Source organism: Trematomus bernacchii, unplaced genomic scaffold, assembly GCF_902827165.1.
Source record: "Trematomus bernacchii unplaced genomic scaffold, fTreBer1.1, whole genome shotgun sequence".
Classification (NCBI taxonomy): Eukaryota; Metazoa; Chordata; class Actinopteri; order Perciformes; family Nototheniidae; genus Trematomus; species Trematomus bernacchii.
In genome coordinates this window covers 4,482,453-4,507,595 of record NW_022987564.1, presented here as the reverse complement: position 1 = coordinate 4,507,595, position 25,143 = coordinate 4,482,453, and the positions used below count along the sequence as shown (strand labels likewise).

The 25,143-nt window shown below is 39.3% G+C and overlaps 2 protein-coding genes across 3 annotated transcripts in view; one reads left to right on the top strand and one right to left on the bottom strand.

Annotated features, from left to right (window-relative positions):
- adcy2b (adenylate cyclase 2b (brain)) overlaps nucleotides 1-15,889 on the top strand; it is a 52,349-nt gene extending 36,460 nt beyond the window's left edge. The window contains exons 13-25 of one of the 2 annotated variants that reach the window (XM_034125375.1): nucleotides 303-372; nucleotides 810-907; nucleotides 1,639-1,723; nucleotides 3,998-4,138; nucleotides 4,839-4,967; nucleotides 7,282-7,466; nucleotides 8,479-8,563; nucleotides 11,811-11,969; nucleotides 12,941-13,087; nucleotides 13,764-13,871; nucleotides 14,671-14,785; nucleotides 14,909-15,033; nucleotides 15,119-15,889. In XM_034125375.1, the coding sequence (XP_033981266.1) occupies nucleotides 303-372; nucleotides 810-907; nucleotides 1,639-1,723; nucleotides 3,998-4,138; nucleotides 4,839-4,967; nucleotides 7,282-7,466; nucleotides 8,479-8,563; nucleotides 11,811-11,969; nucleotides 12,941-13,087; nucleotides 13,764-13,871; nucleotides 14,671-14,785; nucleotides 14,909-15,033; nucleotides 15,119-15,271 (1,600 nt within the window). In that variant the 3' untranslated portion in view covers nucleotides 15,272-15,889. The remainder of the gene's footprint in view (nucleotides 1-302; nucleotides 373-809; nucleotides 908-1,638; nucleotides 1,724-3,997; nucleotides 4,139-4,838; nucleotides 4,968-7,281; nucleotides 7,467-8,478; nucleotides 8,564-11,810; nucleotides 11,970-12,940; nucleotides 13,088-13,763; nucleotides 13,872-14,670; nucleotides 14,786-14,908; nucleotides 15,034-15,118) is intronic. The other variant, XM_034125377.1, reaches the window with a different exon arrangement.
- A 1,699-nt stretch (nucleotides 15,890-17,588) lies between these two features.
- On the bottom strand, nucleotides 17,589-20,863 carry cunh5orf49 (chromosome unknown C5orf49 homolog). Its single transcript, XM_034125297.1, has 3 exons — nucleotides 20,787-20,863; nucleotides 19,908-20,024; nucleotides 17,589-17,935 (listed from the first exon to the last, which is right to left on the bottom strand). Exons 1-3 carry the CDS (start codon nucleotides 20,811-20,813, stop codon nucleotides 17,756-17,758), a joined length of 324 nt encoding a protein of 107 aa, XP_033981188.1. The 5' UTR covers nucleotides 20,814-20,863; the 3' UTR covers nucleotides 17,589-17,755.
- Nucleotides 20,864-25,143: the final 4,280 nt, after the last annotated feature.

The following is a 25,143-nucleotide window of genomic DNA, read 5'->3' as shown; positions in this document are numbered from 1 at the left end:
TTTAGCTCCAGTTATTATATATTAAAGTGGACCTATCATGCTATATTTGAATAATATAGTGTAGGACCATACCTATATAAGGCATATTTATACTTTTTTTTTTTCAAAATACCAAACAGATCATGCATTTTAGCCATGCCTCATTTTGCTCAATTTGAAAAATGTTAGCTCTGTTTTTGCAAGGGTTGATTCTGTGAGAACAGCACCACCTACAGGTAAAATGTAATAAAGACTAACGCTAATGTTCAAATACAGAACAGCTTTTAGATATTCATATAATACATGCGTCTGTGTGTCCGCAGACAGTGGCTGAAGTCTGAAGACATCCAGAGGATCTCTTTGTTCTTTCACAACAAAGCTCTGGAGAAAGAGGTAGGCAAATCTTACAAAATCCCTGCAAGCATTATTTACCGGGGAAACTAATCCATGCAAGAGTCTAGAAGGAATAACTTACATTTAATTAAAAAAGAGAAGTGTGTTTGTGAGAGAGAAACTTCCTCTGGAGGGAACTTTGCAGACCATTTACATGCACTAAAACCTATATAACACTCTACAGGAGAGGGAAACTCCAAAAAGCATATAAGGGCCTCTTTAAATTATTGTATCATTAAAAAAAATATATACAGTAACGACTTTTCTACTCATTATTTATGGTTCTATAGTTTTCTGCTTTATCCCTCACAGAAGTCTGTTATATTGTTATCATGCATGCAATATAAATAAATGTTGACTTTGCCGTAGCATGTTTTTTCCTGCTGCTCCTCATAACATTGAACCCTGTTTCCCATTTGTCTTCCTTCTCTCAACAGTACAGATCCACAACATTACCAGCCTTCAAGTATTACGTGACCTGCGCCTGCCTCATATTCTGCTGTATGTTCATCGTGCAGGTCCTCGTCCTGCCCAAGTAAGTCTGCCCCCCCCCCCCCCCACAGGGTTTACATACCAGCGAACTCTAGCTGTGGCGGCGGGTTGATGTGAGAAAGAGCCCTTTGACGCCAGCTGTCTCATCAACGGTACCACGCTGAAATGAAAGGAGGCAGGATGCTAAAAAGCAGATGGAAATGAAAAGGCTCCATGTCTGCTAGTGATTATCGATCAGGTGAATCAGACTGCGTCGCCTCTTTCATGGCGAAGAAAGAAATTCACCGTCATGCTAATTTACTGCCTCTGGGAGCCGAAGGTGTAATTCAGCTTCTGAGGGCCATTGATCGTACAATTCACCCCATGTCTTTATCTTGGCTCTGTGTGTCGCAGCATCGCTACGCACATTTAGAAGTGACATCATCTGTTTTATGGCAAGGGTCCTTAAATCAGACGAACACAGAAAATGCGATATATGGGCGTTACTGTATTACAAAGCACATTCAGTACTGTAGCATCCACGCTCCTGCTTACTCTGTGAAAATGGAATGCAGGTCGGATGTAGAATACATTAGAACCTGTATTTAATTTTTGTGTGTGTGTGTGTGTGTGTGTGTGTGTGTGTGTGTGTGTGTGTGTGTGTGTGTGTGTGTGTGTGTGTGTGTGTGTGTGTGTGTGTGTGTGTGTGTGTGTGTGTGTGTGTGTGTGTGTGTGTGTGTGTGTGTGTGTGTGTGTGTGTGTGTGTGTGTGTGTGTGTGTGTGTGTGTGTTGCAGAACTGCTGTGCTGGGGATCTCCTTTGGCCTGGCGTTCCTGCTCTTGGCGTTGATCCTCCTCCTTTGCTTCGGTGGTCACATACTGGTGAGTTTGCACTGATTTAATAAGTGTACACGCACACACGCACACACACACACACACACACACACACACACACACACACACACACACACGTACTGTTTAAACACACTTCTTGTTATATTTCCATTTCCTGCTACTTTCTACTTCTACTCCAATACATATCAGTGATAGAAATTATAATCTATAATTCAATATTCTTTGTACTTTAGAGTTACTTTAAATATGTAGAATCATCATAAACAAAAACCTGTACCTTTCTTATGTATCTGTATATAAATTATATTCACACATGCAGTTGTTTTCTCTATATGCTGGTGACACAATGGATTTCTCCATTTATTATTTATTTGTATTCCCATTTACATTCATATTCACAAACATACAGAACATTATTTATGTCTGCAAGGTTGAACTACTTAAGGGAATGGCATATCTTATGTGCAAAAAAAAAGCCACTTATTTCAGTCCATCAACATTTACAAATAAGCAGTTTATGACTCTTAAAGGTAGGGTAGGTAAGTTTGAGAAACCGGCTCGAGATCGCTAGAATTTGAAATAACACAACCGGAGAAAATCTGCCACTTCCTTACAGAGCCCCTCCTCCAACACACACGAACGCGCACATGACCAATGAGGGCACGAGATAAGTTTGTGCACAGATGGAAGGCTGACAGGCAGGTAGGCCATCCAGTTATTTTAGCCGGGCTGGCTCAGATGATTGGTCGTACTTTTTACAGCACTACGGCTTCCACAGATGAATTCTTTTATGGATTTTTTGTCAAAGCACTTAAGATATTCATTGCTATCGGGATGTTAAGAGCATTCCATGGAATATAACAAAAAGTGTATCTCGAGCCGGTTTCTCAAACTTACCTACCCCACCTTTAATGCTCCAGAACATTTTCTTTCCCAATTTGGTCTCTTCTGACTATGAAAACATTGGAGCCAATATTAAGGAGCTCACATGACGCTCTCTGGCAATGCACCACTAAATGTTGACCTTTCCTAAATGACCTGGCCATTACATTTTACTCTCTGAGGAAGAAACAATCATTGAATTCACATTGCCCATCTTAGCTGTTTCTCCATATATTTTCTTCTCATTTTAGCTGTGATTTCACCCAAAATCGATGTGTTAATTATCACAGCTGTTGGAGATTTGGCTCACATGTTTTATCAGTTGTAGGTCTTTCCCTTTTTTCACATGGATTCATTCCTTTACACAAAAAAAGATGTCTTTCCTTTACTGATCAATAACTAAGATACCGCTGAGTCGAGGTATCTTTTTTTTTTGGATCACTGTGTGAACTGCAGCCTTCCTATAAGGGAATATATGAGCTGATTCTCCTTCATACAACAGTCCATCCATCATGTCACTGCTGCTTGTTACTGAGCACAGTGGAACAATGGAGGGATGGGTGTTATTTACAAGCTGCCTGTCACAAGTGTTTTATGGTCAATCAATAAATGCTTCGCCCTTTAGAGCCTTGTCCCCCCTCCCTTCTCAAGAGAGTTTTATATCGCTATAAGTGGGTCACCTGTAATTAATGGGAGGGGGTTCATCTATAATGCTGTATCAGCGCTGACCCAGATATCAATTTTATAAACTGCCTCAGTAACATCATAGAGAGAGATCATGTTTAATGGGTGTGTTGTGCTTTCCATTAATTGTATCGCTCAATGAAAGCTGCTGTGGTCACTGGTGAAAGAGCCTGTTATTGACTAATGAAGTCTCACAGCAAATGTGTGCATGTGCGTGTCGCTGGTTGGGTTTGTGTAAGGACTTTTTAATGAGGTTAAATAAAGTTAAAGGACATGATTCGTTTATCTGTGAAAGGTTGCATTACACGCTTATTTTGATAACATTTCTTGGAAAATGTCTTGGAAAGTTAAATAAGATCATCTGTTCTGTAGGAGAAGGCATCACCGCAACTACCATGTAAAACACACTGCCATTATTTAGCGACAATTAGAAGAAAACATTGATACATCTATGAACCATCACCCACTTCAACATGTTTTAAATGTTCATTTCATCTTCACAGAGTATATATTATATTCATTTTCTTGCTCAAGCTTGTATTTTAGGTGTCTACAAAATCATGTTGACATGCTTTTATTCTAAAGGGGCCCTATTGTGCTTTTTTGGTTTTCCCTTTCCTGTAGTGTGTTGTTTTTGTGTATTTGAATGGTCTGCAAAGGCTACATTTCCAAAGTCCCCTCCAGAGGGACTTTATCACACTAAACCCCTAATTGTCTGATTCTTTGCCTCCTCAGCAGGGGAAGAAGGGCTCCTTCTGCTCCTTCACCTGGTTCCCCACTTCCTCCCGCATCATCGTCACCAACAATCCCTGGCTGCGATTGGTCCTCACCATGACGACCACAGCTCTCATACTTGTGATGGCGGTGTTCAACATGGTGAGAAGTTAATTACAGGCTGTGGTGGATTCATACCTGCATAAAGTGCTAATGCATTATTTCGAAAGCATAACATAGGCAAGTTTTAACAGTATCAAAAGTAACATGTATCTAGTTTATAACATTTCATTTGTAATAAAGACAACAAATCTGGTCATTTACGAAGTTGTCGAACCATTCTATATATATTTTTTTTAGATAAGTTTAATAAAAAAAACGCAAGAAAATATAAAAACAACCAACACATGAAGCCAAGTGAGAAAGTGTGTGCATGCTTGTTTGTTCGCCCCATTCAACAACAAAACCTGAAATTGGTAACATGGACTGATAAGGGATTTTTCATTTCAGTTTCGGAATACTGTTTTTAAGGTTAAAATGATGAAGTACCTGATTTATACTGATTATATAGTAACATAATGAAAATTGAATTGTATTTACACCAAATCCAACGAAAGTTATCCCAGGCACTTTTTATTTTGAACTGGTCTAGACTGTTATATTATTTACTCAGACCCAACATTTTCCACCATCAACAAGCACTCGGCCACAGTGGCAAAGAAAAACTCCCCTTTAACAGACGGGCAACATTTAGTTGAACTGTTTTTATCCGTCAACTCTTGTCTTCAGGGCAAAACTTAAACTCAATATTAACCAGTTCTGGCTCCTGCAACAGTTAGGTGATTTCTGTTTTGTTTTGCAGTTCTTCGTGGAGGACCCTGGAGGATCGGGGGAGGAGGTCATGACGACTACTCCACCTGTGAATATAACTAATGACAGCCTGCTGGAGAACATGGAAGAAAACACAGGAGAAAACAAGTTTTATCTGCCAGTAAGTACAACAGGGAGAGGTCATCAATATGGATGGGAAGAAGGTTAAAGGGGCCCTATTATAGTTGTTGAGGTTTACCATTTCCTGTAGTGTGTAAAATAGGTATATGTGCATGTAAATGGTCTGCAAAGGCTAAAACCCCACATTTCTCTCCCCCCCTGCCTGAAACTCCTCAATTGAACCCTTTTGTTTACTTCGGTGACATAGTGACATCACTACCTAACACCTGCGCTTCCATTGGCTAGCACTCTAACATATTGTACATGATAGGCTAAGGGGTGGGACATCTCTAAGCGGTTACCCAATCACAACAGAGCCAACCAGCTAACCAATCAGAGCAGACTGGGCTCTGGTTTCAGACAGAGGGTGAAAAGAGGTGCTGCAGCACAGGCAGTATGAGAAAAATAAAGAGATTTTTGAAAATTAAAGCATGGAGACATGTCACAGAAAGGGCACAAAATACAAATACGAACCTGAAAATGAGCACAATAGGGCCCCTTTAGTTTTTAAAAGTCTACTTACTGACCACCAGTATCCCAAAATTAACCTAAATGAGTTAACATTTACCTAAAACTGCAAAGTTAGAGATTTGTGTTCAGAAAAATTCAGCTTCAGTGTTTTCCACAGGGTCAAACTCTTCACTGCACTTTGAAAATTAGGAGGCTTAATCCATGAAGAACTCTTTGTGCTATTCTTAACCATTAACATATTGGTTGTACAAATCTTTACGGTAATGACACGGCAAAAAAAAGTCACCCCACAAAGCATGGTAAACAAGAACACAAGACTGAGGACAGTTTGCCCCAGTAGATAATGGATTTTTAAATCATCCCCCAATTATGTCTCTGCAGCGGTCCGTCACAGTCTAGATAGCTAATTACTCTGATGTGAAACACTGAGCTTTTACTTGCAGTTTATACCATAACAGTCATGGAAATGTTTTTCTTTTAGTTTAGCTGCAGGGTATTCACTGAGGCAACGTCTCTATCCTCTCACTTTAACGTAAAGCTATGTCAATGTTTTCTATTTACACAGGGAATCTTCTGTGCAGCCGTTCAAAAACTGTTAGGCTGATTAAATTATTTCACATCAAGCTAAAAAAAAAATCACCCAAGCTGGCAAACCAAGATGTTTATAGTTGAAATCATCGGAAAGCGTCAGAGAGGCCTTCTTTACAAACTCTAGGCTTACAGTAAACCACACATGTTAACATTTTATAGTATATCATAATCATGCTATATCCTCATGTCATTGCCAGTGGTGGATTACAATTTAGTAGATTTACTTGAGTACACATTTGACTTGAATTTTGTGCAATTGTTTACGGTTTTATTCCACTATTCTTTGGCAAATATTGTTATTTTTACTGCACTACAATTATCTGACAACCTTAGTTACTAAATACAAATTCATTTACAAAATATATAGTAGTATATCATTATTAAGTACACAAAATAGCTACAATTACTTTATTAGAAAATAAAACCCTCTCTCTTTTCCTCCGTACCCAAATCTCTAAAAACGGGGCTACAACGGAGCTGATCCAGATTTGCGTCCGATATGACGTAATATCGGAAATGTGGACCCGCACGGCCCTATCAGAAAGTTGCTATCAGAAACAATGCCCGACTGTTTTGGACGTAATATGGTCGGTGTTTACATTAGCATCGCTAACACTCAGAGCTAACCTGTACTGGAGAGCATGTGTGTGAAGAAGCAGGAAATAAAAAGGAACTCACCTTGTGGTATAACCGGCAAGAGAGAAAGCCTTTGAGCTCCATACTGTTTCAGAAATAATCCTTGAGAATCCATGATATGGCGTTTCATCACGGCAGTATTTAGTTTAGACAGTAGCTGCCGGGTCCCGCATGAGCTCAGCCCCCTCCTTTTTTATTTACATTTTTTGTTTTAAAGCTTTATACCCCAAATCAGCACTTTTGAAACAGGAAGTGAAATAGAGGGATATGAGGCATGGCTAGAATGGGTGATCTGTTTGGTATTTTGAGCAAAACACTTCATAGACATGTTCTTTATTTGTATATATCTGAGACCTATGCTATTGCCTAAAAATAGCATGATAGGTGCACTTTAAGTAGAAGGGCTAAGTACTTTTTTAACACGTCTGGTCAGTAAAACTTAAGTCATGTTATCTCAATTTAATGTGTTGCATGACTTCCCACACTGAACCAACTCAGCTAAATTTCCATTTTTTTTCCTTCATACTCCCACGTTTTTAGCAAAGGTCTCACAGTGCTTCACCTGTGTGGAAAAGTATTTTAGATCTCCATATTCCTTTGTCTCTCTCTGTCCCCAGTACTTCATCTACTGCTGTATCCTGGGGCTGGTGTCGTGCTCGGTGTTCCTGAGGATAAACTACGAGCTGAAAATGGTGGTGATGCTGGTTGCCGTGGTGATCTACAACATCATCATCCTCCAGACACACGCCTCTCTGCTGGATGCCTTCAGCAAAGCACTGTACCCCACCAATACTCTAGACAGGTACCTGCACACACACACACACTCTCTCTCCTCTTATAACCATAATTAGTTGAGGTCACAATTTCTGTGTGAAACCCTTCGACCCCCCTTTGACCCTGCAGCCTGCTCACATCAGTCGAGCAGAGCGGATTCAAATCACTAATGAGACTCGAGTCTTGAGGGATAGATTATAGCTGAGGTAGCAATATGCCAAATCCCTGTCAATCAAGTGCAACTGCTGGAAAGAAGGAGGATGAGTGGCAGAGTGAAAGCAGTTTGTGTTGATGGAGCTGAAATGATATCTGGCTTGACAGCTGGAGTCTCACTGCTGAAGAAATCCCTTTCTGCAAAAAGTTTTAAGAGCTGTTAGAAAGACTGTGGAAAGCTTTTTTTCCAACTCCAACCTTGACTTTATTAGCATGAAGAGTGCTGCCAAAGGATTGGGACATACGGTACATAGAATTGTTAGACAGTGGTAAATAAAAAGCAAATAGACAAATGGTCAGGTTAGCCAAGGAAGCTAGCAGGCTTTCTGGTGCTTCAAAATGTCTGTTGCTTCAAAATAAGAATCACTTTGTAAATGTTAGCCACTTTCCCTCCTATTTAAACCTTTGAGAATATTAGCTAACTTGTAGCTTACTATTTCAAATGTTAATGAATTACTTTTAACTAACTTTAAGCTATATATTTCAATGGTTTGTCCATTACTTTTAGCTAACTTTAAGCTAACTATATCAACTGTTTAACTTAGTTAGCTTTAAAATGTACTATTTCAACGGTTTATCCTCGAACTTTAAGCACATTTGTTCAACTTTTATCTAAATGTTAGCTCACTGTTTAAAATGTGTAAAAATGATTTTTAATATTAGTGATCCCTTCACCTAACAGCAATATCAAGTAAGCGAGTTTAATGGTCCTCTGTAAAAAGAAAAGCAGAAAATCTTAATGGAATTTGTTGATTATACAAGATCGTCAGATTTGGCCCCACATGATCAATATTGATATATTGTTTTGTCTCTACCTCTGTGTCCAGACCAGGAGTGCTGAAGGATCTGAAGACGATGGGCTCTGTGTCTCTCTTCATCTTCTTCATCACCTTACTGGTATTAGCCAGGCAGGTCAGTAGTCTTCTTGAAAAATCCACCACAATGAAATAACTACATCTGTGATAATAATAGCCATAGTAAGATCTTATTAGGGCATCCAGTGCGTCATTTAAAGTTGTTTTGCGCAAAAACTCTGCATGTGGAGACATTTTCAAGACACTTGAAACAGAGCAAGTGAACCTGCCTTCAAAGATTTGGTTCAGAAATGCTCAAAATACTTCAGATTGACTTTTCTGTCGCGTTGGAGCAGCCAGTCTGGCCCACTGCCTCCATCTCTTCTGTGTCCAACATCCTTGCTTCATGTGAGAGCTAAACTCAGCTGACACAGATTTGGTGTGCGTGTTTCATCTTTCCTGGGGTACCATCCATCATCTCTGACCCCAACACAGATGTTCAGGATAGAAGGACTCCCCCCCCAGAGCTTCTGTACCCAAGACTGGGGCTCCCCTGAGAACACCAATGGGTCCAAACAGCTCCATGTGTTGTGCTCAATCTAGGTCACCAGAAGGGAGGGGAGCATTTATTTTGGAAACACAACTTTGCCGTGGTAAACAATTTGTCACTGTCATATCTTATTTCGGTATGCTCTCTTATCAGCGTCTCCCAGGGTTCATTTGGTTTGTCCTTCCCAAATGCTGTTTGGGTATAAATGAGGGCATTGAAATGCTTCATCCATTATCCTCCAAATATTTCTGGAAACAGGTCAAAAGGTGTAAGAAGTGACGTCTCTGGAATCCCTAAATAAATAGGTGCTGCGTATGAGAACATCCTTTTGATGAACTTGTATCCTGCTATAAACGCATTTGCTACATTTTCATCGTCATCCCTAATGAGATGTTTTCTTGGCCATTTAGTCAGAGGGAGGAGAAAGCAGGTTAGGAGAACATACGCATCTTTAATTCATCCCTCAAGAACAGATGCGCGATGGAGCAAAGCTCATTTACAGACTAGTTAGCAGGTTTCTAAACGGCCTACTTTCTAAACTCCGGGAGGTACTGACGTTCCTCTTTCTGCAAGAGAGGCAAGTGCTCAAACTGTACACACACATATCAGGGTAGGGGGTGCTTTCAAATATATTTCAATACTTTTTCTAATTCCCTTTTCAGTTGCATTACTCAACAATATTATAGTCTGTTTGCCAGCTCATAGAGTCCTATTGTGAACTTGGAAATGTTGAGCACCCCACATTTTTATATTATAAACGTAAAGAAGGGGTCCCTAGCACATAGAAACTGTCGGTTGCTTATTTGCATATGTTGGTCAATTTGCACAATTATCAGAAGGTGCATTTATCAGACAATAGTTAAAAAATGGCTTGGCCGATTTGGAATATATTGGAGTGGTTTTGGGGGTGTTGAATTAATTTCTTACATTTTCAGGATACAAAATGGCAGTTTTAACCTGGAAGTGGCCATATTTGTACTCCTGGTGGGCTGATTTTGATGAATTTTGGGTCTCAAAACTGCCATTTGTTATCCTAAAGATCCATTTTTTTTAAATTCAAAGCAGAAAAAGGAAACACAGCATAGTCTGTGAGTTCTGCCTTCCAGCTGCGATATGCTGTCATCCTCCAAGGATGTTAATCATTTGGCACATTAGTGTTACCAGAGCAGCAGCAGTTCAATTAAATTAAATTAACCTACATGCAGATTTCATGGTGGATCCTGTATCACACCAATCTGAAGCAGTTGCAGTTCCTCATATCCTGCAAACCGGCTTTTCATGCTGGGATGCCTCTCTGCAAAGAGAACAATCTCTATGAGCTGGAAAGTTGTTCTACTTTCTGTGCCTGAAAGACAGAAAAATGACGAATTCTACACCCAGTAAAAGTATTTTTAGAGGCGACTGTGTGAGACGTGTGCTGTGGATCGTTAAAATATGTGCAAAAGTACATCTGACATCTACGTAACGCGGTTCTTAGTATTCTGTTACTCCTGATGCCTGATATTCATACACAAATGATCCACACCATTATTTCTATTCTATGCTATCTTTATTTCCATTTCAGCCCCAGGCTATCAACACTATAGCAAAAACATCCCAGCACAGAACATATGGGCTTCACTGGTGGAGACATGTACTGCCACCTCTTCCATCTCAAGGGAAAAAGTGTTCAGTGCACACATTTCTTTCAGACTGCTAACTACACACATCAAATACATCTCACAGGAGGCCAAAACTGCTCCCACACACACACACACACACACACACACACACACACACACACACACACACACACACACACACACACACACACACACACACACACACACACACACACACACACACACACACACACACACACACACACACACACACACACACACACACACACACACACACACACACACACACACACACACACACACTTTAAGGGCCAGCAGCCCACAGGTAGCCTGGAGGTTTCAGATATACAGGAGCATAATGATGGTGTGTTCAAGGGACTCTGTCTTATGCACAAACACACTCGTGGGATGTTTTGACCCCGTAAGAAAGAAAACTCCCTCAAGCATGAAACATTATAAAAAATAAAAAAAAATAAGCAGTGGCTACCTTTTATGCAAAACAGTCCTGCTTCTTAACTTTTTCCTTGAGCCATGAGAGAGGGGCTTTTTTTATTGTTTCCTATGAATACCAAGTAAGTCCTTAAAGGTGGGGTACTGTATGTAATTTATTTCAGAAACACTTTTTGTTATATTGCATGGAATGCTCTTAACATCCCGATAGCAATGAATATATTAAATGCTTTGACAATAAATACATTAAAAAAATTCATCTGTGGAAGCCGTGGCGCTGTAAAAAGCGGCTGAGCCGGCCCGGCTAAAATAACTACCTGCCTGTCAGCCTTCCATCTGTGCACAACCTTATCTCGTGCCCTCATTGGTCATGTGCGCGTTCGTGTGTGTTGGAGGAGGGGCTCTGTAAGGAAGTCTGAAGGAAGAGGCTTTTCAAATTCTAGCGCACTCGAGCTGGTTTCTCCAAAATTACATACCCCACCTTTAAGTTTCTGTTGGTTATGTTGTCCCTGAAATCCTATACATTTTTCATTGAATGGCAAATTATATAAATATTTAAGAAACACTCTCATGTCTTGGACACATTTCTGTAGCTGAATACATCCGAATTTAACTGTTGAAAAATGAAATGTGGTCAGTTTCTTTTCTTCACCTGTAGATTCATTCTGTGGTCGTTAGCGTTGGAGAAGAGTGCTGGTGTGAATGACACAGGTGTCTCTTTACTCTGTGTCCTCCTGTAACAGAATGAATATTACTGTAGGTTGGACTTCCTGTGGAGGGACAAGTTCAAGAGGGAGTGTGAGGAGATCGAAACCATGGAGAACCTCAACCGGGTTCTGCTGGAGAACGTTTTACCTGCACACGTCGCCGAACACTTCCTGGGACGCAACTGGAAAAACGAGGTGAATATTCAAGAAAAAAATAGTACAGTCTTTTTTCCTTTATGTTGAGCTGCGGTATTTATCTTTCAGGTTTTATTTATTAAAACATGTATTTATGATTGTAAGTTATAGGAACATTTTTTAAATGTTTGAGAATATGCTTTTTTGATTTTGCGATGGTTGTATAAATGGTTAGCCTGAGACACAACCCTTTTAGCTAGCTGAGATCTACATGAAGTTATTGAGACATTCTGATTATTACATGTATTGATAAGTAATTTAATTTAAGCCAACCCCATTTATTATATTGTATATGTTTAGTATTAAACCTGTGCTAGGGTTAAGGTTAGGTAGCACCAACTTTAACAACTGATGTCAGATCAAGTTTTACTAATATGTTTTGTGAATGTACAAGGGTTTATGCAACAAAGAAAATTATATTCTCAAAGTAACCAAGACATACATTTTCCAATCCCATAATCATCTTGTTATCTTCAGAAACTGGCTTTTTGTTTTCTTGAGAATAGACACAAATGAACGAGAGAAAATTAGCTACGAAATATCGCGATAACGGCTTAAAATAATGAATTGAAAGTAGGGAGTTTATACTGCCATACATGCTTCCCAGTACAGTATCATTTTTTGTCATGCTCTGCTGCTTTTGCATGCTAACCCTTCCTTAACTGATGTTGCCACCGTTCCTATTTTTTTTATTTGGTCCATTTTAAGTTGCACTCGGTACCCTCATTTAATCTGCTCTGAATCCTGTGGTTCCTGTAATGGATGCTGTTGCTATCTTGCTGCTGCAGTGACCCTGTGCCCTGACAGAAATGATTAAAGTGTCATTTTATTTATTTAAAGAAACGCTGTAATTGATCAGTGTCAGGTATTCAGCCCATAGATCTCCCCTCTGTGCTTGGGACTCTTTACTTTCTTTCGGTGCTCGATCAATACAACACATCCAGCTGTTATCTCCTCCCTCTCGTTATCAGGACCTTTATCATCAGTCCTACGAGTCCGTGTGTGTGATGTTCGCCTCCATCCCGGACTTCAAAGAGTTTTATACCGAGTCTGATGTCAATAAGGAGGGACTGGAGTGCCTCCGTCTTCTCAACGAGATCATAGCAGACTTTGATGAGGTAAACTCCTCTCACTCTAATAATCCTGCCATCTGACAATGTGGAAATAAATAATCTTTTTCTGAGACACAGCCACACTGAATGATTATGCTCTCAAGTCATCGTCCCTCTTTGTGTCTCTTTGTAGTCATGTCATGTGTCTTGTATAAGCATCTTTCTGTGGTTTTTGTGTCCCCTTTTCTAGCGTTGTAGGCATTTTAAGTCTCTTTGTGGTCATTTTTGTCTTTTTGTAGTCTTTTTTTCCCTTTGAAGTAATTTGTGTCTGTTCAGAATGGAGAAGGAATCACATTCATGTTCAATCATCACATGTACACACACAGTTTTGTGTCTCTTTGTGGTTTTATGTGTCTCTGCAGTCATGTTTACTCATGTTGCAGTTGCTCCATGTCCCTTTATAGACCTTTTGTGTCTCTTCCTAGTCAGTTTCTGTCATTGTAATGAGACTCAAGTTCATTTTGAATATTTTGTGCTTGTTTTGTATCACTTTATATTCATTTTTTATTATTTTTGAGTCTTGTTTAAATCATTTTGTGTTGCTTTATGGTCATTTTCTATTCATTGTTGTTCCATGTCCCTATAACTGACATTTTATAGGTAAATACCAGTAAACACCAATAAAGCCGTGTTGGCAGAGATATGCCGTGTTGATACGCCTGTGTGTGTCATTTCTCCTCAGCTGCTGTCCAAACCAAAGTTCAGCGGAGTGGAGAAAATAAAAACCATCGGCAGCACCTACATGGCTGCAACTGGACTGAATGTGACTCCGGGACCAGAGTGCGCACAGGCATGATGTTACACACATGCACACATTGTCACACACACTGACATCGCATGTGATAGGACTCCTACTGTCAAGCTTTTATTTGAGCTCATATTTGGATAACAGAACAGAGAACAAGAGCCTTTTTTGCGAAAACAGAGGGCGAAGTAGTTTTGGCAGCTTGATCTCATATTCAAAAATATTGTCATTTGTCATTTATGGCTACAAAACAGAATGAAGATTAAGCATCAAAATGTGTTTATTTGCTTTGTGTGGGTTGACCTTAAAATGTGCTACACAAAACATTTAAGCACCAGTGATTAATAACTGTGCTCATTTGAATACATGAGTGTTTTCACTGGAAGCAAACTAGATCAGCACTCACAAAGGTGGCAGCACATTTTTATTTTAAAACCAAATTTCTTTAATGCCTGTAGGGAATCTGCTAAATTGACCATTTGCTAAAATCCCTTTCCCCCTTAGATGTTGCTTCACCTGTAAAGCCTCCCATTGTAGTACTGCACGTGAGGCAGATCAATTCTTAGTCGTTTTTTGTAACTCTGGGAAGAATAATATTTAAAATGCCATTCAGGGAAAACCTGGGTTGAACACATGGTCCAAACTTAATAAAATAGTCCAGTTTTATTTGAAGGTGGCATCAAGATAATGTTTTTTTTAAAAAGCCAGTCAAAGAAAACTTGATTGAAGATGCGACAGGATGCAAAAGTTGAATTTCAAAGACGCAACCAATGATTATTCCACTGCATGATATTGAGGTCCTCATAATGACGCATTACCTCGTTTTCTCCCCCATGGATTTTAGGAACATGACCGACAGAACATGCACATTGGCACCATGGTGGAGTTTGCCTTTGCTCTTGTGGGGAAGCTAGATGTCATCAACAAACACTCCTTCAACGACTTCAGACTCAGAATTGGTGAGAACATTTCTTCACGGCGAATTATCAGCAGAAATGTCCTATTTTAATGCAAAAGTCATGCTTAGAATACTTAATTATTTAGGAGAAGGATCCATTATATTTGTGATTTGGTATTGCTAGGTATAAACCACGGGCCAGTGATCGCAGGGGTCATCGGGGCCCAGAAACCTCAGTACGACATCTGGGGAAACAGTGTGAACGTGGCCAGTAGGATGGAGACCACGGGGGTTCTGGGAAAAATACAAGTAAGGGTCTCTCTTTCCACATTAAAGGTCTTCTAGCGTGATAGAGAACTTCCTATTCTAGTCATGTTTCCTTCTTCCTGTGCAGGTAACTGAGGAGACCAATCACATCTTATCCACACTCGGGTACATGTGTTCGTGTCGGGGCATCATTAACGTGAAGGGCAAAGGAGAGCTGAAGACCTTCTTTGTCCACACGGAGATGACCCGATCTCTTTCACAAGGAACTGTGATGCCTTGAGCGGGCAGAACAAAAACAATCATACGCGAAGTGGCCGTAGATATTTCATGCGCCGTAACGTAAACCCATTACCAGCAGCAGCCTACATTGGATACACGATTGTTGAGAAGCAGTTTTGTCTTTAGCAATAGCATCACAACGTAGAGACGAAATGTCGCAGTCCTTCAACGCTGCACTCTGGATTTTTTTATAAACTCGAGTGTGACCAAGACGTTGCCCTGAGGAGTCTCTTCACTGACTAAAGGAGTGCCTGACTAAAAAGAGGTTTGCTCTCAAGGACCGCAGCCGCCCGTCTGTACAGTAGTAGTGGTGTGGAGCTAAGTGCCAGTGTTGCAGAGCTTCAGAGCCTTATACTTGAGCTGCCTGCAGAGCTGTGTGTTATTTTTATATATCTGCCTGTTTGGCACTGTGAGCCGGTTTGTTCCATTTCATCCTAAATGGATGTTAAAACAGCTAATTGTCTTTTAGGGTGCGATGGATAGTTTGCCAAAACCTGTGAATTGTATTTATAGCTTAAGAGCTTTAGAAAAACGTTTTTTTTATATATATAATCCACTTAGAACCAGACCAACAGCAATGTGTGTAATGTCCACTGACATCCTTTTGTTATTCATTAAACATTTGTATATAAATTGACGTCTGCTGTCTTTGTGGGTTTGTTTTAGTGCTTTAAAAACAAGTGCAGCTTGAAAGAAGCATCACATTAAAGTAACATCTGTTATCATCTTTGGTTTGAATGATTGGAGATAACACAGGTTTTCATTTGGCATACTTATTTATTGTAGAGATTTTTAAATGCAAAAAGACAGTTTAAGGGGGAGGCTCTGTGATCAGAAGAAAAAAAATGGTACATTCATTATGAAAAGATCACAAAGAAGAGCTTAAATGTGTGTGATGAAGTCAGAGATACAAGAAGTATTCGCTGTTTTTCCAACTTTTGACACATATTACGACAGACATTTTGTGTGTATTTGTTACAGTCTGAGTTATATCAAACAGAAATATTAAACTATCTTGGCTCCACTGTGTGTCTATGGCTGTGTCTAGTATCTAGGGGTAGTGGTGGTCTAATGGATAGTGAGGTGGGCTGAAGATTGGAAGGTTGTGACACCACCACTAGTGTGCCCTTGAGTAAGGCACTTAGCCCTTAGTTACTCCAGGGAGAATGTCCCTGTAATTGGTAATTGTAAGTCGCTTTGGATAAAAGCGTCAGCTAAATGTAATGTAATGTAATCTATTATATCAGACAATCATGTTATAGTCTACGTGAACAACAGTTTCTTTAATAGCATAGGATCTATTTTTAAAGCAATAGAAGCCATTTTGGGGGAAATACAATGGAAATATATAGCAATGGAAAGATCATCTATTATCAAAGATGCTTATTTCTCCAAAAATCAATGTATTCCTTTAAATTTAACATGATACTATATTAGTGTAAATGTAAATATCTCATCTATTAAAATACACTCTGCTTTAGAAATGCAAATAATCAATAACACTTTGTATTTTTTAGTATGAACACTATCATCAGATATGTTCTGTAAGTTAGAACAGTAATTATAATAAAGACTGTCCAACTGAAATGGACTGTGATGTAATGAGCTACTTTTACAGCAGAAATCTCTCAGGATGAATCTCTTATGGAGGTGTGAAACCATTGTTTTAGAAAGTGTTTTGTCCACTTCATGCAACAACATTTCCAATTTACTCAGCTATTAGTTCACCCCTTAAATAAACACTGCTGTTCTAACAAAGAAACAGATTCAAATACTGTGTCATTTCTAAGAATACATGCTCTATTTCTACCAGAGTACAACGGAAGAAGACTTTAAGAGATGTCAATGTTAACAAAAACAAAAACATTATGTAAGAGGTTGGTCTTAGTTGCACAGGTTTAGTATTTATAAAAAGGAATCTTTCAAATCAAAGAGGTTATTGATGTGGATAAAGATGTGTTTTTACATAAAGAAAGTGTGACCAAATACTTTGTAACTTGTACATTTTATGTGGATAACTTTTGTCCCTCTCTAAGTAAAAAGAGAGAAATCCTGTCTGTAAAAATCCACAATATGCCTTTCATCCAGAACATTCAGTGTCTTATATAAAAGCCGTCATTATACTGCAGGAATCTGAACACCTAGACTAGACTGATCTTTAATATGATGCAATATCGAGATGCAATAACTGGAAGATATTTTGGATTTGTGCCACCTTAACCTTAAATAACACTGGTACTGATGGAGCAATTTTAGCTTCAAACAAGAATATAGCTTGAGCTTCCTAGGAAATGTCACTGTCTTAATATCTTCTGATATCTTGACGGAAAATGTCAATTTAAATAACCATTTTATTGCTCATAACCATAATGAATGTATCAGAATGAAGTGTAACCTAATTAAAGTTTGCTCGATTCAGATTTATTGACATCAATTCAACTGAAATCTACAGGCTGCAACACTGGTTTATTATTTGATGATACTTTCAAATAGGGACCACTGATCCGTATGCCTGTGCCACATTCCAGGTGATCCCGTTTTTCATGAAAAATTCGGCTTTTATGCAAGCGACACGAGAGTGCTGCCGGCCCGGTTGGAAAAGGGCGGGAACAGGGCGACGGCCGTACTCTGCAGAGGAGCGCACCGGGACGATCCGCAACTTCTCCTGGAAGACGATCAGGCCAAAAGATACAGAATAAATAATCAAAAATAAGTTAATTAAACAAATCTTGGCTTGACACTCCCCATCCATGTTAAATTAGGAAACAGAAAATGGAATTAGGAAATGTATTGCATATAATATCCCAGTCTGATCCGGACAGGGGTGTCCAAACTACGGCCCGGGGGCCAAATGCGGCCCGCGGACCATTTTGAATCGGCCCTCAGCAAATTCAAAAAGTATAATGGAATATGACAAATGAAACTTGTGCTTGTCTTATATTGTATTTCTTAAATATATATGTAAAAATATATCACGTAGTAGTATTCATGTGTTAATAAACCCACTTTTCAAATAAATTCAGTCAATTAAAGTTGGAAACGTTTTCTAACAAATCTAAGTTGATAAGAAAAAAGCCCAATAACTAATTTACATAACAAGCTTGACATATACGCTTCCTGTTTCCCCTTATTATAATCAATCTGAGGCTTCTGTTTTAAGGAATGAACACTTTTTGTAGCAAAGTAAATGGAGAGCATAACTTACCTACATTTGATTAATTTTGCTAACTTATAATTTAACTTATAAGGCAATATACCTCACTTCTAGCGAGTGGCCCAGCCCTTCGTATATTTTTCTGTATCTGGCTTTCTGTGAAAAAGGTTTGGACACCCCTGACTTAGAACCTTTTAGTTTAGGGAGGTCAGGCTTACTCTTTTCAGAATAGACCGTACCTTCCTTCATTGCAGGGTTTTCTATTTCCATTAGTGACAGGATCAAATAATAACACGCTGCCATTATCCTCTGAATAGTTTGTACAAAAAATAGTTTTTAATTCACATTCAAATGTGAAGTCCTGAACAGAAACATCTCAATTCAGAGGGAGCTGTCACCATCACGGCCAGAAAGCCTCTTGACTCACTGTAATTATAAACTCCACTGTGTGTGTGTGTGTGTGTGTGTGTGTGTGTGTGTGTGTGTGTGTGTGTGTGTGTGTGTGTGTGTGTGTGTGTGTGTGTGTGTGTGTGTGTGTGTGTGTGTGTGTGTGTGTGTGTGTGTGTGTGTGTGTGTGTGTGTGTGTGTGTGTGTGTGTGTGTGTGTTTGCATTTGCATTTGAGCGTGTGTGCGTGCGCCTGTTGTTTTGACACCCTCTCTGCTTTCAGTGACCCAGAAACTCTCTGTGAGCCAGTTTACTGGACATAAATAATTCCTCTGTGGAGATGAAATGGCTTCATAAGGAGCCATAAACAGATGTCCGGCAGTGGCTAAGTCAGTAGGGGCTTGGACTGTGAGCCGTAGGGTTGCCGGTTCAAGTCCCCGACCAGACCTAAAATATGGAGTGTGGACTGCTACTTGGAGAGGTCCCAGTTCACCTCCTGCCTTGCCGTGGTGCCCTTGAGCAAGGCACCGGACACCCCCCTTCCCCCCTCACTCCCATTGCTCCCCGGGCACTGTACAATAGCCACTGCTCCTAGTACTAGACTCCTGGTACTAGGATGGGTTAAAAGCAGAGAACACATTTCACTGTGATCATTAAAGAGGGTTTCATCCCCCCCAATTATATTCTGTGTCACTTACCACACGGTTCATATGGAACATTTCGAAATATAGAAGCTGCATGTAAAATATCATCTCTAAAGCTTCTGTTTTCAAGTATGTGTGTCTTTGCCCCACCATTTCAATATGAGAGACATTTAAGAATCATATATAAATCATATAAACCAGTAATGTTACATTTTGTTACGTGTACATGTACATTTTATCCAAGAATAACCACTGATAACAGATGTTATTAAGGTATGTAAAATCTGCATAAGTGAAATGAAATTCAGGAGTTCTGAACAACAGAAACATAGACCATTTTCCCTAAATAGGACAAACAACGCTAATATTTTTACTGAGTCCAGGCCAGACACTTGTTATAATCATACGTTTGAGCTCATCAGCAAGCTTAACCAGTTTAAAGTGTGATCATTACCTCCTCATTTATGTCCAGCCCTGTCCCTTTATGGTGTTTCCTGTCATCTCGGTGGAGCCTCATGTCGTAGCTCCCGGTCTGGTTGAACACTTGGTCGTACATGGAAACTTCCAGGACCTTTAAATACGAAGATAATGATCATTCAAAGCATGTTGTCAAACACTAGTGCGTCCTAAATGCTCATTTGGCTGAAGGTGCAGGAGAAAAGGGGTCAAATGAAAGCAATTATCCAAACAACCTCTTCAAATAAAGTTAAACAAATACAACAAATACAATACAATGGTGTAACTGTAGTTTTCTGTTGTCAATCAGAGTGTTATAACATTGTTGGACAAAGGTTCATGATCTTTCCATCTCCTTCTAAAACCACTTTAACGTTTATCAAAAAAGTTTTCAACTAACTTGAATTGTTTCTGCAAATGTATTTCTAAATGAAGTGATGTCAATCTCCTTAATAGGTTATAATAAACTCTAGTGTACTCTTTATCCTTGGGGCACAATTGTATCTGTAGTACATTTGAGCAATATTCCATGACAAGATTTATTTCTATTACAGTTTCATGTATAAAATGGTTCTTATTGTGTCTTTTTACATCACGTATGTTTGTTTATATAGAAAAGAAGTGCAGGTGATGTTTTAAAAAATAAAACATTTGAAATTAAACTAGTTAGCTTTAGCTTTAACAAACTACCCTGACATGCTCTGTCCAGATCACCAAATACTTTTCAAATATTATTAGATAATCTGTGTGTGGACTCTGTGGCCGATGGGAATACAATTCAAACATGTTTTCTGCTTTATATTGTCACAATATCGCGATGATTCGTTAGCTAGAGCTAGCTTGAATAGCAACAACAGTTCGAATTCCACCACGTTACCTTGGAGTCTTGGTTATAAAACGACATTTCCTTTGGGTCCTTTCGTCGTGGTGGGATAAAACTGAAGGGAGACAAGAGGCAGGGGCGGACTGGGACTAAAATTCAGCCCTGGAAACTGACCCAGTCCGGCCACATGAAATGTCAAATGTTAGAAATCCGCTGTTTATTATTTAAAGTTTTACGTCTGATTCGCTCCTTTTTTCCTCTCTGTACACAGCTCCAGTTTGGGCATTGGCCTGTCATCAGATTTCATTTTGAGTTGCTGCTGTAGTAGCGGAAGTTTAGTAAAATTATTTTTTATGAAATAATCCAAATCTCCACCCTCCATAATTGCACTTGCTTCAGTTGCTTGCTACTTTTTAAGGGCGGTGATGACAGTTACAGTACGAACTGAAGTTGATGCGATTTGGTTGGATTGTGAGGCATGACGTGAGCCTCATCTGATTGGTCAATCCCTCAATTTCTTTTCACCAAGGGAAGCCAATTTCGGCTCGCCTCCTCTCGTAACAGAGTGCAATCTACTGTTTCACCATAACATCTAGAGGGGCGCTGTTTCACTCTTTGTAAAATACTCAATGAGAATGGGGGAGAGATGGGCCGGCAGAATATTTACCGAAACTAAACGAAGTGTTTTTATTTATTTATTACAATTATAACTACAATCCAAAAAAACAGGGAAAGCCTGGCTTCCCTTGGCCTCCAGGAGAAAACGCCACTGAGTTCAAGGGATAATTCTCAGCCACCTCTTGCCCTGCACTTGTATGTGCCAGTTGAGCTGGTTCTTCCACCAGCTCAACTCTGTCCCTCATCATGAACGCAGGAGGCTGGCTGTATATCTGAACTCGCGCCCTCATCATTCTCTTCATCATCTTGCACTTGTTCTAAGCTGCTGCTGATAGTGCTTGTAGCAGCACTGCTGCCAAAAAGGTCTGTCAATTTGCGACATTTATATGCATCATTTATATGCATCACCTGCGAGTTTATCAGTGGATGTTTGCTGGAACTGTTTGTAAACAGCGTGTTACCTGACGGACACACACAGCGTGACTCCGGTCAGGTAGAGACCGGTCTCCAGTCAGCACCGCTGCAGACTCGCTGTTTGAGGGCTTGATAACCCACTCCCCCTCCACACCGCTCCACACTCGTTGGTTTGGAACAGCACTTAATGTGGCGGACCCTCCGCGCGAGGGCCTTCGTGTGGCCGCTGGCCGGTCTTTTTTCTTCTTCGTGTGTGATTATTTGACAGATAAGAACCACACAACTGCATTAGCGGCCGCTGTCGCCCTCTGTCGGCCGTAAGCGCAACTTAAATGATGACTTTAAAAAAAAAAATGTAAAGGGCCGGCCGGCCGGCCGTCAACGGCCCTTGACGACCGGCCGTTCTGTGGTTCTCCAGATTCTACAGATGGCCAGTCCGCCCCTGACAAGAGGGCAAGTGGTTTGGTTTTTGCCTCGAGGGAAACGTCCATCCTTTCGGTTAAAAACAAACACTTATTATAGTTAGTAAAGCTAAAAAGATCAAACTGAATCCCCCAGTTAATAGAGGCAACGGACTGGCGTCTGTGGTCGCTAGGATACTGACATGCTGCCTTCATGGGCTCTTTGTTTGTTTGTACCGGTTTGTACTTTAGAGATTCAAACAAAAATTCCTTTTACAAATGTATTGGGAAAACACTTAGCTATGTTACTGTCACTTCATCAAGAATACAAGCATGTAAAATGTGTGATAAATAATGTTTCAATAAATGCAAGATAAAGGAAGTGTCTACATTTTAACAAACAACATTATAGAAAGATGTGTATTTGATATGAAGAGTGATTTCAGTGGGAAATAAAAACTGAATATTTTCCATCAGATTTGTTCACTGTAGGCCTATATAAGAAAGTTATTGATCTAGGCAGCGAAAAATAAACTTAATGTGAATATTTAGATAAATCTATTTGAATTAATGCTATATTTTTGTCAATATGAGATTAAAAAATACTGAATATCATAAAACTATTTATTACATTTTTGGGGAAGATTCCATATTTATAGAAAAAGTGGTCGGCCAACTTTCCTGTACTTAATTAATACATTAAAAAAAGGATATGTCACTTCTAATGTTTTAAGCAACAGCTATCAAGATCTTTCAGTTAATAAACCTGACATTAGTAAATGTTTGGGTATTTTTCTTTTTTTATTGATATTGTCTTTGTTTTAGTTATCTCTGTATGTGAACATGCGTACATTTTTTTCTTCAAATTTCATTATATTAAAGCATGATACATTGAGACGTCCATTGTTATTAAATCAATGTGTGGGAATACGAGCCAACCAATGCTGATTTTATCCTCTGAATACATTTCTTGAATTATTTCTTTTCCTTTCTCCACATTATCATTATTTGAAATTACGAAAGCCACAATTTATGATATGACCTGATAATCGTTTCAATGCACCCCTTTTCATGAGGCACAAGAAAGAAAAAAAAGCAGCGGAAAGAGAAAAGCCACTCCTGGGTTTATTAAGGTAGTTGCTATGCTTTTACCATCAATTATTGATAACGCTTCCATTATTTTCACACAACTTTGGGTGACCCTCATAAGATGATTGCTAAATTCCAATTTGTATATGAAACTGATTTACAGTATGAGATAATAACCTAACTGATGAGTAACTCGCGTATCTATGTTAAGTATGTTATTGATTTGTATTGATATATCTTTAACTAAAGTTCAATAGGGAGTAGGTGATGCACAAGTACTTACAGGTTGACCTTTTGAAAAACGGATCGAACTGTTGTAAAATTATACATATGTCTTCGATAAAGTAACAAAAGATCTTCCATTATAAGGAAAATACCTATTAAATTGTCTGTTAGCTGATTGAGTTTTTACAAAATAGTCAATCCTGCACCATTGTCTTCTTTTATTCTAATAACACTTGTCAATTCAAGGTGCTTCAAAGGTCTCTCCCTGCATCTGCTGCAGAATCAATTTATAGTACTGGAAAGACTTTGCCTCGAGCAGTGTGGAATATGTGTTTCAGTTATAGGTGACAAGAAATTCCAATTGCTGAGGCTTCAAATAGACTATAAATAATCTCACTGTCCCTCAGCACTATGTAAAGATGTATTATATAAATATTATATTTCAGGAAAATTTAAAAAGAGAATTGTGAGTATGCTGATAAAACCAGTATATTTTGTATTCAACATTTTGAAAACAGTTTTGTTATTTTAATTTGTGGCACATAAAATAAGCACTATGTTAGTTTTAGACACACAAATGGACATAAACACAAGTTATAAAAGTGTCCTGAAAAAGTGGGTATTGTCCTAATATTGGTCCGGTAAACCTCTTGGCTTTTTCCCTTTTGGAGAATACAGACATTACATAGAGAAACACCTTATTTGTGTGGCATTAAAGCCTCTGCACACACACACACGCACGCACGCACACACACACACACGCACACACGCGCACACACGCGCACACATACACACACACACACACACACACACACACACACACACACACACACACACACACACACACACACACACACACACACACACACACACTGTGGTCTGATGACACCATATTGATTATGTGAGAGGAATTATAGGCAGATGCCAAAGGGCAAAGAGAGCAGTGGTACACAGATGTTTGATAAAACTGCCAACAAATCAGCAGCAGAGTTCAAGAGGTTTCCAACAACTGTGACGTAGAGGGGGGACATGTGGACTAAGAGGGGGGGGGCATGATCACCACCTGCTTTCATTCATTTCAGAGGTTGTCTCTGAGCACAGGAGTAATTACTGCTGACATTTCAGGAGGCAATATTGCTATTTGGCAGCGACACAGTGGGAATGAATGAATGCACCTGAAGGCAGGGGTCAGTCATTCAATGGCCAAAGGTACCAGTGTTGCTGAGACTTCTTCTCATAATGCATATTTTCTCCCCCTGATTCAGATGATGTTTTATTTATAGGGCAATTGAATTGCTTTTTTATATTATTAAAAGTACATTTTACTGGAAAGAAGTTCGTATCACAATGAATCCTGAAACACAGATTCAGCTGGTAATGAGGATTCATTGGACAAAGATCAGTGATAATGAAGGTCATATCTATTATTAAACAACAGAAACATTATTTTAACTAACCCAGACAACCATTTATTTCTAATATGCTAGGGTTATTAAAGTTCAAGGTTAAAGGCCCTGAATCATCTGCTTCTTTCTTGTTGTTTTCTTGTTTAAAACAGTGATGCCGTACATCCTATTTGATCAAAACGATTAAATGGAAGAGGAGAAGAGTTGATCACTTGTATCAGCCTCCCCCCTGCTGGACATGACAAGTAATACATCAAG

Excerpts from the sequence above, each read along its gene's own strand:
- cunh5orf49 (XM_034125297.1), bottom strand. The coding sequence starts at position 20,813 with ATGTCGTTTTATAACCAAGACTCCAAG. Across the intron at positions 20,025-20,786 it reads TTTATAACCAAGACTCCAAG|GTCCTGGAAGTTTCCATGTA; the intron begins GTAACGTGGTGG and ends TCGTATTTAAAG. Across the intron at positions 17,936-19,907 it reads GGCTGGACATAAATGAGGAG|GAGAAGTTGCGGATCGTCCC; the intron begins GTAATGATCACA and ends ATCGTCTTCCAG.